At 40.3% G+C, this 12,758-nt stretch overlaps 1 protein-coding gene across 4 annotated transcripts; it reads left to right on the top strand.

The window, feature by feature from the left end:
• The first annotated feature begins 5,470 nt into the window (after window positions 1–5,470).
• LOC120679207 (probable E3 ubiquitin-protein ligase XBOS35) lies at window positions 5,471–10,432 on the top strand. 4 transcript variants are annotated; one of them, XM_039960745.1, is made up of 12 exons: window positions 5,471–5,927; window positions 7,142–7,347; window positions 7,493–7,552; window positions 7,956–8,027; window positions 8,113–8,288; window positions 8,434–8,594; window positions 8,744–8,802; window positions 8,878–8,924; window positions 9,319–9,459; window positions 9,609–9,700; window positions 9,772–10,231; window positions 10,286–10,432. In XM_039960745.1, the coding sequence occupies exons 2-11, from the start codon at window positions 7,153–7,155 to the stop codon at window positions 10,218–10,220; spliced, it is 1,452 nt and encodes a 483-aa protein (XP_039816679.1). In that variant the 5' UTR covers window positions 5,471–5,927; window positions 7,142–7,152; the 3' UTR covers window positions 10,221–10,231; window positions 10,286–10,432. The 4 variants fall into 4 exon arrangements, with proteins under 4 accessions (XP_039816679.1, XP_039816678.1, XP_039816676.1 ...); XM_039960744.1 differs by adding an exon at window positions 6,028–6,037 and having other exon boundaries at window positions 9,772–10,432; XM_039960742.1 differs by having other exon boundaries at window positions 9,772–10,432.
• The last annotated feature ends 2,326 nt before the right edge of the window (window positions 10,433–12,758 follow it).

The raw sequence follows: 12,758 nt of genomic DNA, 5'->3' as shown, positions 1-12,758 counted from the left end.
TATTAAAACGTTTGTAAACCTCGTACTAATCAAGCCATCAACTTTACAATGTTTAACACAGAGCAATCCTGACCCACTGAGAACAGTCCCATCAATCACTGGTGATGAGTCTACAAATAATTTTATAGTTACATTGTTCCTTGGTAGTTGGTATTGCTCCCCATTTCTAATCACATTTGTTTGGTTCATCTTTCCATGAAATCCATGCTTGTTCTCAGACACGATTGCATTTGACCTTATTTGTGTTGCTCCCTGTGTAGTGCAAACCAGAATGTATCAGAAAAATTAGTCTCTGCTATGTTACAAGTCTGTGAATTTCTACCGGAAGCATTGGACTTTTTTGTAAGAATTTTTAATGCCTCTAAGACAAGCCACCACCGCCAAGAAAAGGTCATCTTAAAATTTTGATGAGGCATGTTCCAGTGATTGGAAAGATACGAGCAGATACCTTCCCTATTTTGTAAGGTAACAGGAGGTACTAAGAGGTACATTTTCCATTTTGGTATGAGTTTCAATTATTTTGATACCGATTGATACCTATTTCTAGGTACCTCTTGGTACTTCGTATGTCTCAACCGTCGATTTCAGACTGATGGACGATCCTCAATTATTTCAATCATTGTAAAATTTCTCTATTTTGATTTATTTTTCTTAGAAAAAGATGGTATTCTTGGAGAGCTGTTAAGCTCTTTATACCAGAACAAGGATGAAACTACTAGCTAGGTTGGGCTTGTTTGGATACAGGGGTTAAGATCAACCTTTTAATCATCCATGATATATTCCAATCCCTTTCGCTTAAAATACCCATTCAATGTTCCCACACATTTGCTTGTTAAGTTTCTACACAAAATGAATGTTTTGTAGGAGAAGTTGCCCAATAATAAACCATACTATAAAATAGAATACTAGATGAAAGTCATGCAGCTCATGCTAATTGAATAAGTGGAAGTTAGTGAGGACCACGTTATAGTTTCTGAAGATAAGCATATTATTTAAGACAGGCTGTTTCTAATATTAATTCATTAAGAAGGTCGCTGATATAGATGACCAAGTACAATTAATCTCTTTTTCTGATTTACGCAAATGAATCTAGATAGTTGGTAGCATTGACTTTGAATAGTAAACATAATCACCGTAATGAGACATGAGAAATGAGATTCAGAAGATGGGGGATATATATGCACCAAAATCATAGAGGAAGTTGAGAAATGCTAACATGACTTATACTGTATACTGCTTGAGTATATGACTTCATAGAGGCTCATCAGAACAAGTATACTATGTACTGAGTATTTAACATGAAATCGTGCTTGAGGGGAAATACTGTCTTAAAGGCAGAGATGATGGTTATATTATTTAATTAGTATGCTTAATTTACTCCTGTGGTCCACAAATGTTGGGGCTACAGCCCTGCAAAAGTAGTTTATGATGTTTGTCAAAAGGTGATCCATTCTGCGAGGAACTTCGCAGCAACTTTTTTCCCCGACCCATGTCAATTGTTAGGGATCTTTCATGTTCTCTGATTGACGTGTGTTTGTGGTTTTTTAATTTTTAACACAGAGAGTTACATGTGCAGGAGAATGAGCATGTGCAGCGAGCTTTTTTTCTTTATAGCCCAATCCGAACTTTGCAGAGCGTGCGTGAGTGAAATGAGACCTTTTATCATGTGATGCATACGAGTGGAACCTTTGTGCCCTGACAACGCAAACAGTCAAGATCTGGTAAAATGGAATCTATCGTGTCCTGCGATGCATATTATATGAACTATTGAACTCCATGCAACCACGACTCTAAAACCTAGTGTGTATAGACATACCCAGTAGTTTTCTATCTTTGGTTACTAGTTACCATGCTCATGAGCTCATCGTCTAATTTCAAAATGTGGTAACTGCACATGTTTTGCAAACCGACAGAGTAATTCCTAAGTTTTGTTGTGCGTCAGTTTGCGTGTATTTGCCTACCCGACATCGACATCACTATAACTTTCGTCCATGGAGCTATTTTAGTATCGGATTCAAATTTGAAAGCCCCCTACACAATGTTAGTATCAGGGCATAATATCACCTAGTACTAAAAGTCATCTTTTAGTACTAGTTGATGTTTTGGTCTGGTACTAAAATAATAGTCATTTAGTACCGGTCTTGGTCCGGTACTAATTAAATGAATGATCCTCTACAGGTTAATTCAAAAGAAAAGTATCTCCCACAGCCAACAAATGTGATACGAGGTGGAATGGTAAGAAAGCTACACGCGAGGCGGGGGGTTGTGAGTTCGAATTCTTGTGGCTGTGTACCTGCATTTACGTGTGACTTATGAATTTTTTTACTAATACTACTTTTTTCTAGTAGTGCCGTTAATTACTACTTTTCCTGTGGGTGAAGTAATTTTATTGTGTGTTTTGAAAATTGATATAATAATATTAATTTGCCTATGTGTTTTTGAAAAAACAACCATAAAAATAATGTCTCACCCATAGAGGAATCATGATTTCCAGTAGTGACATACGAAATATGACTATGGATATTAAGATCATTCTACTTTAGAGCAAAGTTATTATTGAGTTGCATTTCTTGTTATGTGGAGTATAATATTTTAAAAATGTAAGCTGAGCATAATTCTTAGTGTGGTGCGTGTCTTCCTCCAAGTCAGAAATGCCAATATTAGTACTCCCTTTAGTTATTCTAGCTTTAATATTCATTCAATGTTTTTTGAAACGAAGCTAATATTCATTCAATGCTTGTTTGGTTTCTCAAATCCAATAGTTTTGTGATTTATTTTTAAAAAGTATTATTACAGATATTAAGTTATTTCTCGTCTACATATTCTGAATGCATTTTGTCCTAATAACAGCTTTCTGTCATTCTAATAATTATTTTATGAATTTCTTACAAATATTTAGAAGTATTTTACAATAATCCATATTAGCTAGACCATAGAAAATATGGTTGTGCGACAGACAGGGGAACATAACTTGAAAATGGGTGATCAATTTGAAACCAATAGCTTGATCTTTATTTAGGTTAAGCAAAGTTTGGGAAAATGGAAAAGGTACCTTAATCTGTTCCTTTTCAGCTTTATACAAACATATGAATCAACAGTAGTACCACACCGTGTACCTCCTGTATACTGTGCATTAACCAAAGAGATGCATATAAAGTGGTCCATCTCATTGGAGATCCCATCCAACACTATAATATTAAAATAGCAAATGACCATCAAATCGATGACTGGACAACATCTTACCTCTTGTAGCATAGCAATGTGCAGGATGGGGACTGCCACTGGACGAATGGAGCCTCCTGCAACGACTGGTTCCCTGCGTGGCTCTCCCCATCATGGAGGCAGACATGCCTTCCTTGTGGGGTTGGACCACCGCTAGTGTTTCTTCTTGACTGCAATAATTTGTGCTGCCTAATATAAAAAAAAGTGGCTGCAGCACTGTGATGATGCGAATAGAATATGAGGGAAACCAACAAAGAAACAGCTCTCCATGTTCCCTTGCACAATATTTGCTCAATGTACAAATCACTGGAGAAACAAAAGGAACAGAACAATTCAGAATAGGAAAAATATATGTCGTTGAAAAGTGGGAGGCACTGAAAGGGTCGTTTGCTTGTTGAGCTCGACAAGTCTAATAACTCAAACAAAATCTGCATGTTAAACTTAATAAGTTGTGATTATCTCCGCAGTTTCCTTAAATTAGGGCCATATGGGTTGCCAGCATTAATTTGACTCCAGTTTTCCTCATATATAGGTCTTTTTCACATAAAAACTGGTACTTGCCATCGTGGTCTGACAAAACCTTACAAGAAAATTTAAAAATTTGAAAAACTATTTTGCACCGATCAGGCACCAATGAGAATAAAATGTCTTCAACACACTTGAGTATGCAGTAAACAATAATATAAACTGAGATCCAGCCATTTATTCCAGGCTTTGAAAACATAGCTATTTTTTGTGAATAGAACTCTAAAAACGTATCTACATCTGACAATGTGATTTGCATCAACAAGTAGTGAGTTTTTCGTACATCTGTAAAATGTATAGTTAGATAGCTCATACTTTTTAACTCCATATGTGCTAGAGATTGATACCGTTTTGTAGTTAATTGTGACCACAGCTAATGACACTTGCTAAGTTAATTAATGGAAGCAAATATAGACCTTTATCCATATACATTGAGAAGTGTGAGAATGTTTAAAAAAAATGCAGCAAGCAGACAATATAATATACACACAATGTGTTAACTGAATATGGTATGGGCAATCTAAGGAGTATGTGGATAGGACGTATAACACAAGGAGGGACCATGTCTTCTTCAATTGAGGTTTCCACCTACCACACTCTTGGTATCCAAACTAATTGAAGTATATTAGTGTTCATCTTCAGGTAATACTAGTACTCTATCCTGTTTTCCGTGTTGTTGTTATTATTATTATTATTAGTACCATTACCATTATTATTATAATTATTAGTAGTAGTGCATGCATGTGAGCCTCTATGATCTTTTTAGGATTAGATTAGGATTTGTTAATTATGCTAGATGAACGTACACACAAATGGAACGTAGCAGCCCGGGGTGTAGGTGTTTCAGTACCAAAAAACTAGTCATTCATCCATGATTGTTAATATCGGTCACATTTAGGATCGGTACTAAACGGCCTCAAGAGAGGATTTAATACCGGTTCTAAATTTTTACGCCTTCTAATGCCATTTAGTACCGGATCATAACACTATCCGGTACTAAAAGTTATTTTTTAGTACCGGCTGGTGTTTTGACCCGTACTAAAATAGCGCGGCCATTAGTACCGGTCAATAACACCGACCGGTACTAAAAGATGACATTTAATAGCGGTCGTCGTCTTAGCTCGATACAAAATAGACCTCCACAATTACTTCAAAAGGAAAGCATTTCACATCTAGTCACATGTGAGCATAGGTGGGATGGCAAGCCAGCAATTGTTCTCATTTTTTCTTTCTGGGTGGTATTCAGAATTGAAGATGCAAAGGAGTACCTGAATTGAAGATGCAAAGGAGTACCTTTTAACCAGTAGTAAGCACGGTTGAACTTTACACCTTGCCTTCAGATGTCCTTGTGCCTCCTTACCCGTACACTGATCCGGACAAAATGGACTATCCATCAGATCAAAATTTCAGCTGCTTTCTTTTTTTTTTACCTCCTTGTGCAGCTATTTCAAGACACATGACGTCTACAAAAAACAAATTTCACCTTGCAAAATACTCAGGCTGTATTTTAATTTTTCTCTGTCTGATTGTCAGAAAGAAGAAACAATAAATTGAAGTTTTCCGTCACAACCTATTTATCCGGACACAGAGTTAAAAATAGCAGGTAATTCAGGTAACTACTGTCAGTGTCAGGTACCGAGGAAGACAGAGGAGGGAGCACGAAGAAAGAAATCCCGTCAGGCGCCTTCCGATACCACCAAGGCCGGAAGCCGGAGCGCATAGCGCAGAGCCATTGCCAACTCGCCATTCGCCACGCACCAACCCCGCGCCGCACGGCCTCTGCGGCTCCGCCCTCTCGCTGTCTGGCGCTGCAGCGGCGCTACAAGAAACGGCAGGAACCGCGCGCCGCAGCCGCAGCGAGCCCCATGTGTTCGTCCTGAGGCTCGACAATACTCTCCTCGCCCAGCTAGCCAGCTCCCCTCACCCATCACCTCGTGCTCTCCACGGCCGCATGCGTTGCGGCCCTTGTCCTGACCCCCACCACCTCGTTCTTTCCTCCCATCCCGCCCTGTCTCGGCGCGAGGCAGCGCCGGTCAGCTGACAGGGACACCCTGAACACTTGTTGATTTCTTGATGAGTTGGCGTCGGTGGCGGCAAGGCGGAGGAGGGGATTCGGCTTCCCCGGCGCCGGCAGCCGCCTGAACATCCCTTCTTCTTCCTCTCTGGTGGGCTTTCGCGAGGTGAGCGGGCTGCTTTCCTTTTCTTGATTCTTAATAGTCGCGTGGAGCCATTTCTATCGGGCATTTCGTCGCCGGGAGATCTGATCTTTATTTTTGGCAGGAATTTAGCGGTAATGCCTGCTTAATTTCGGGATAGATGCTTTGATCCGGGTTCGATTTTCTTGGTTAGTCGCTTAAATTCTCCTTTCATCGTCTGTCCGTCCGGCCGGCCCTCTCTGGGATGTCAAAAGGGCGCGTTTGTACCGATGCGCTCAGGTTCTTCTTCCCCTTTGCGGTTCTTGCCTTTTCCTCGCCTGTCCAAGGTCAATCTGCGAGCACAATGCCGGCGCTGGTAGTTGCGCCATTCCTCCTTGGGCAGATGGGGCCGTCTCGTCCTCCCGCCCCGAGAGGGACTGGGGAGACAGCGACGTGTCTCTGCTGCCGTTTTTCCACCACCATTACTGCGTCTCCGCCTCCGTCTGACCACATCGCTTTGTGGTCTGCAGAATAGTAGGAGAATAATAATTGCAGTTTAAAAAAGGGGGATGCGGCTGCTTACCATTTCCTGGATCAGTTTGGGGGAAGATGCTATCTTTATCTTCCAGTTCATTTTTTTAACATATCAGTATTCATGTTCTTCCCTGTCAATTTGGCGCGATTAGTTTCCTAAGGAAAGGTGACATCTGTTCTACACTTGATCCATGTGGATGCAGTACCAAGTGCTTTGAGTGGTAGTGTCTTACCGGATCAGTTGAGGTTATCCTCTATGTTCATACTCTCTATTGATTTGTTGAATTTGGGTAGTTGCTTGCGTAGAGAACCCAATCGTCCTGCAATTCGCATCGGCTTCTTCTAGAAGTGGCATAATGTTGCAATATCTCATTTACTACCGCGCTTACCCTCCATCTTTTGCTAGCTACCCACAGAACATGCTGAGCCTGTGACGTCATTTGTCCCTGCTTATGTACGTTTCTTGTGTTTATTGTGAATTGGACATGTGGCGTTTTTCCGCCATTTCTGAATCAGTTTCTTAGTATAGTGCCCAAGTGGCGTGTGGCGAATTCCACAAATCAGTATAAGGCTAACACCCGCTCTCCATTCCTGTGCCTGCCTAAGTATTTCTCGGCTTTAAGAATTCTATGATTCTGTGCAGTTCCATAGGTTGCTCAACGAGTGATATCTAGTACTTGGAGAGTCTCTGCAAGAATTGTTGGTAATATTTTGTGTTTTCCTAGGTACAAGCGCCATGGGGCTCCTTGGTATGATGGGAGATTCGTTTGGGTGCTCAGCTACCGGTGAGCGACTCGTCTCCGCCGCAAGGGATGGAGACATTCAAGAGGCTAGAGCCCTCTTGGAGCTCAACCCCCGCCTTGCCCGGTACTCAACATTTGGGATCCGGAACTCGCCACTCCATTACTCGGCTGCGAAGGGTCACCATGAGGTGAACCATTGATTTTGTGCACAATCATTTCCTGATCTTTCTGCAATAATTCTAGTCCCGCCTTGCCTTTTAAATTTATTTAATCAGTGATCAGTATGTGGATTTTGCATTATTTGACAAATAGTATCTCCTTGCCTCATGATAGATTGTATCCCTCCTAATCGAATCCGGGGTTAATATCAACCTTAGAAATTGCAGAGGACAGGTAAATTCTTCTATGTGTCACCTTAGTTCTTCAATGATATTTTCATATTCCTTTAGAGTATTTCATCAGCATTGAGTTTCCATCAGAATTATATTAGGAAATACACATAACCGATAATTTATTCCATAAGTGGTTTATGAAGCGATATGATACAACTACGGGCTTTGTAACTGAGATTGCCTATTTTTTCGAGTGGGAATTAGTAGCTTCATGGAGAGAGGGACTATATCCTTATTTCCTTTTCTTGGTTGAGTTGTACTGTACAAAATGGTTGTGAAATAATTAAATTTGATAGAGATAGACTATTCTTCAATGGGTGGCTTGATTGTTTACTTTTCTTCCCAGTTGCGTTTTAAGTTCTGTGCTATTTTTTATTGCTAACTCTGAACATTAAACTGCACAGACTGCTCTGATGCAAGCTTGTCTATATGGTCACTGGAAAGTTGTACAGATTCTAGTTCTTTTCAAAGCTAATGTAAGTGAACATCACCTAACTTATTTTGGGTCAAATTATTCCAAAATATCTATTTATGCAAGTGATCTGTATCTTGAATTTCTAGATTCACAGGAGAGATTGTTTTAGTGGCGCGACAGCTATTCATTTTGCCGCCCTGAAAGGTCATACTCGGTGCATTCGGCTTCTTGTGGCTGATTACGTGCCGAGCTTGTCAGAGTTTTGGAACGTTATGCATGGAAAGTCCAGAGATGAAGCAAAAAAGGATGTCTTTGATGCAGTGTATGTAGAACCCTGACGTTCATCTATGTTGGCATCTTTCTAATCACTTATAAATTTGCATCATTTTTATTTGTACTCTCCGCGTGTTCATTTATGTGGTCATCCTCTCTCACTGATAAATATGTGTCATTCTTGTGCTCTCCAGATCTCTCCGGAGGCTAATTAATGGAAAGTCGGATGGTGGCGTCACCCCGCTTCACTTGGCAGCCCTTCATGGCCATGCTGAGAGTGTGCAGTTACTATTAGATCTTGGAGCTTCGGTGTCTGAGGTCACAGTCAGTGATGGTTCAACTATTGACCTCATTGGTAAGTATTAAAGAGAAATGACAATGTGTAACCTGATTCAGTTTGTCATGGAACTTTGACCATTAGTTTGACATGTAATTGTGGATGACAAGTTGATTTTTTTTCTGACTTTTTAATATGATCCTAGATTAACTGATTCCTTCACGCAGGTTCAGGTAGCACTCCTCTCCATTATGCGGCATGTGGTGGAAGTGCTGTCTGCTGCCAAGTATGACGGCTAACTTTTTATTTCATGAAAATTTAAGCATTTGCCAACTCCCATGTACTGATTTCTGCTAAACAGCTGCTCATTGCAGCAGGAGCGAACATCGGAGCTGAAAATGCTAATGGGTATGCACTAGCCAGTCTATCTTAGATATTTGTTTCTACACCAAATCCATTAAAGTTATCTTATAAAAACAATTTACTATAGAACTGCCACAGCAGGGTTATGTTCTTTGTTATCAAAAATGTTGTATGAAATAAGATCTCTTGATTTAGTCACTTGCATATGTGGTTGAGCCACCTTTACTTTGAATTACTCAAATCCTGAGGCTGTTTTTAATTTTTGTACTTATGAATTCTGATGTTGTATGCCCTTGTATCCCACATGGAACTTGAAACTGTTGTCTTCCAATGATGAAGTAGTGATTGGGCTGGAGTATGTTAATCCCTTACTGTAAAAAGACTTCCATGCTAGTTGTTTGGATTGCTTACTCTCTTCTCCATTACTATTTGCTTGAAGGTTGACTCCTCGAGATGTGGCTCGTTCGTGGCACAAAAATAGTGTTGAAGGCATCCTAAGCAAACAGCCAGAAGGCCGAATATGCATTCTTCCTTCACCATATCTGTGTCTACCATTGATGAGCATTGTCAAAATTGCTCGGTGAGTTCAATACCAGACAAAATATGTAGTTATTTATATATCATCATGAAGTGCCCACGATTAAAATTTGAACAGATAGACCTGCCATGTTTTCCATTTCTCTTTTCTTATGTGCCATTAAAAATTCAACGTTTTTTTATATTCTGCAGTGAGTGCGGATGGAGAAAGACTTCTGCCTCCTCCACATGTCAGGATCCATGTGTCATATGTATGGAGGTGGAATGCACGGTGGCTGCAGAAGGTACTGGCAAACTGACTCATGATGCATCGTTCAACCCTGCTAATATAACCAATAACTGCATGTTTTAATAGGCTGCGGCCATGAGTTCTGCACCAAATGCGCACTCTATTTGTGTTCAACCACAAGCAGCTCAACATCCATCCGTGGCAATCCTGGCTCCGTATCATGCCCTTTGTGCCGTCATGCCATTGTCTCTTTCAGGAAGCTCACAAGTACCACTCCAATAAAGGAGCTTCCATGGACAAGCACATCACTAGCTCTATGTGCGGCAGGCGCAAGCACTGGTTCCAATCATGCCAGCTCCTTGCATCGTCGGCCTGACACGCATCGATTGCGCTCCTCCTCGGTTCAGTTGGGATGCTCCTCTTTTAGATCCATTGGCTCTGGGAAACTGTCGTCATTGAAGTTGAACTGCACAGGAGCTGAAGAGGCCGTGCCTTGCCTCATCAGTTGTCTCCGGCCAGATGTGCAGCGGTCCTCATCGTACAGGGAAAGAATTAGAAGATATTCAGAGTTTTGATAGCAGCGCTCTGTTGGTTCTCTGCCTCCCTTCCTGCGAGTTTTTGGGGTTTGGCCGTTCAAACTTGTTTAGTGTCTGTCCATGTTTCTCTTTGCTTCTGTGTTTCTTGTCATGTAATATGCAGCAGTCTCGTGCTGAAGATCTGTTTGTGTACATGACTCGTTCATCTACTTATATGTGAAGTATATACCATCTCCGTTTTACAAAAGCCAGCAAGTTCATGGATCTTCATAAAAAGTTAACTTGGACACTGTACATCCCGATCACAATCCATGTTCTCTACTTCTGAAAACCTTGGCCTTTCTTCAGCTTTAGGCGATACCGCGATAGCACAAAACTAAAATTGCTTTAGGGCATGTTTAGTTCTTAAAATATTTTGCACATTACTCATTACATCGAATTTTTGGATACATGTATGAAGCATTAAATGTAGTTGGAAAAAATAATTAATTACACAATCTAAATGATTACCATGAGCTGGATTTTTTAAGTCTAATTAGTCTATAATTGGACACTATTTGTCAAGTAACAACGAATATGCTACAGTACCAAAACCTAAACTTTTTTACCAACTAAACACAGCCTTAATCTCCATTGTACTTGGCCATAACTCTGATTGAGAAGGCGTCGCGGAGAAGGCTGCTACCATGTACTTGGGCCGACGCACTCCTTGCTCAGCGAGCGAGAAAGTTGCGTGATTATGCATCGCTTCAACCATCGCCTGAAGGGAGCGGTGCAATCATTGTTTGGACTGCACATTGGATCCATCTGCATTAGGAGTAGTACTCTTATCACATGAGACAAAAAATTGATGACATCAGCCATATGCAAAGAGGTTTCAAACTAAAAAAATTGTAAATCTTAAAATATTTATCCAAATTAAACTCCGATTACACCATTATCTTTGTTACGACAAAATCTTCAAAACAAGACCACCCTTGCTATGTTTGCAAGATATTTTTTAAAAAACTATTTTTTGTAATATTAAATCATTAGTTTCAACTTCTGGGAACAATATTTTAACAACACGAACAAATAATTATATTTACGAATAAAAAATTTATACATATGATCAAATAATAATGTAGAATGAATAAAACATTAAACATCACAAACAAATGAGTCAACATGATAGAACAATTTAATCTACAGAGCGAACAAATAAATTATACACCTCGAACTATTATATTATGATAGGGAGTAACAGAAAAATATCAAAAAATATAAAAAAAATATATGTATATAAAGAATGGGTAAAAGGAGTGGAACAATAATAAAGAAAGAAAATAGAGAATAAAACAAAATAAACGAGAATAAAAGAAAGAGAGATTAGCAAGTAGCTGCAAAAAGAAAATAACAAACAGTTTGTGATGCATAGCAGTGAGCTAGCCCATGTCCATGAGCAAACTATGGCAGCCTGGCTCTGAAGCAGGGTGTTAAATTGAGCAGAGGACAAAGTGGTTTGTCTGGAAGCTATTCAAGAGGATAAGGCCAAAGCTTGGCTTCACTCTTTGGCTCAAGATGAAGCTGTTTTTGATGAGGCTCCGGCACCAGCCTGTAATGTGCCATGAGTCTACTATCTTGGAACTGCATAGGAACCGGCGGGAGCCTTTGCAGCCCTAAGATGCTTCACCTCTCTCCGCTTGATCGTGTCTACTAAGGCCCAGGTAATTTTCAGTTCAAACTAGAAACAAAAAACAACAAAACTAACCTTATCAATAAATTTGCTCTACATGATGCTCATATTGTTCCAGGTGAGGGCCTTGCAGGAGGCCTCTGGCTGCTTTGGAAACAGAATGTGTCCCTGCATGTAGAGAAGTCTAGTCCTAATGTTATCCTAGCTATCTGTGTGTATATGCCAACTACAACTAAGTTTTCTGTTAACTTGTGTGTATGGTGATCCTTATCATAGAAGAACTAGAGCCATTTGGAGAGAAGTTTCTTTTGTTGTTCAATATCCAAATGTTCCTGCAATTTGTATGGGGGATCTAAATAATGTTATGAATCCTAATGAAAATTTTGGTCCTAGACCTGTTAATGTTGCTCGTATGTCTACTTTTTGCTGGCTGGTTAAAGATTGTGGTTTGGTTGATTTGGGCTTTTTCTGGTCCGGCTTATACTTGGTGCAACAAACATTTCAATCAGTGGCGAAGCTAGAGCAAATTGAAGGGGGGTGCGCTTGGCTCGTGGGTGCACAAAGTTGAGTCATAGGGGGGTGCAAATATGGTGAAAATTTGAGCATAATCACTGTTTTTTCAATTTTAGGGGGTGCATAGCATCTCCTGGTAACAACGTAGCTTTGCCCCTGATTTCAATACTAATCCAACTTTTGAGCGCCTTGATAGAAGTTTAGGGAATGCATAATGGTGTGCAGCCTTCCCTTCTACTGTAGTCTTCCACTAGCCCATGATGATCAGTGATCATGCACCTATCTTAAGGGTTCTGCAGTCCTCCCGTGCAAAACCGAGAAAGCCATTCAGATTTGAGAACTGGTGGCTCATGGAGGGGGACTTTCAGAGAGAGGCTTCAGCCAGTTGG

Source organism: Panicum virgatum, chromosome 6N (genome assembly GCF_016808335.1).
Source record: "Panicum virgatum strain AP13 chromosome 6N, P.virgatum_v5, whole genome shotgun sequence".
Taxonomy (NCBI): domain Eukaryota; kingdom Viridiplantae; phylum Streptophyta; class Magnoliopsida; order Poales; family Poaceae; genus Panicum; species Panicum virgatum.
This window is presented reverse-complemented; position numbering and strand designations above follow the sequence as displayed.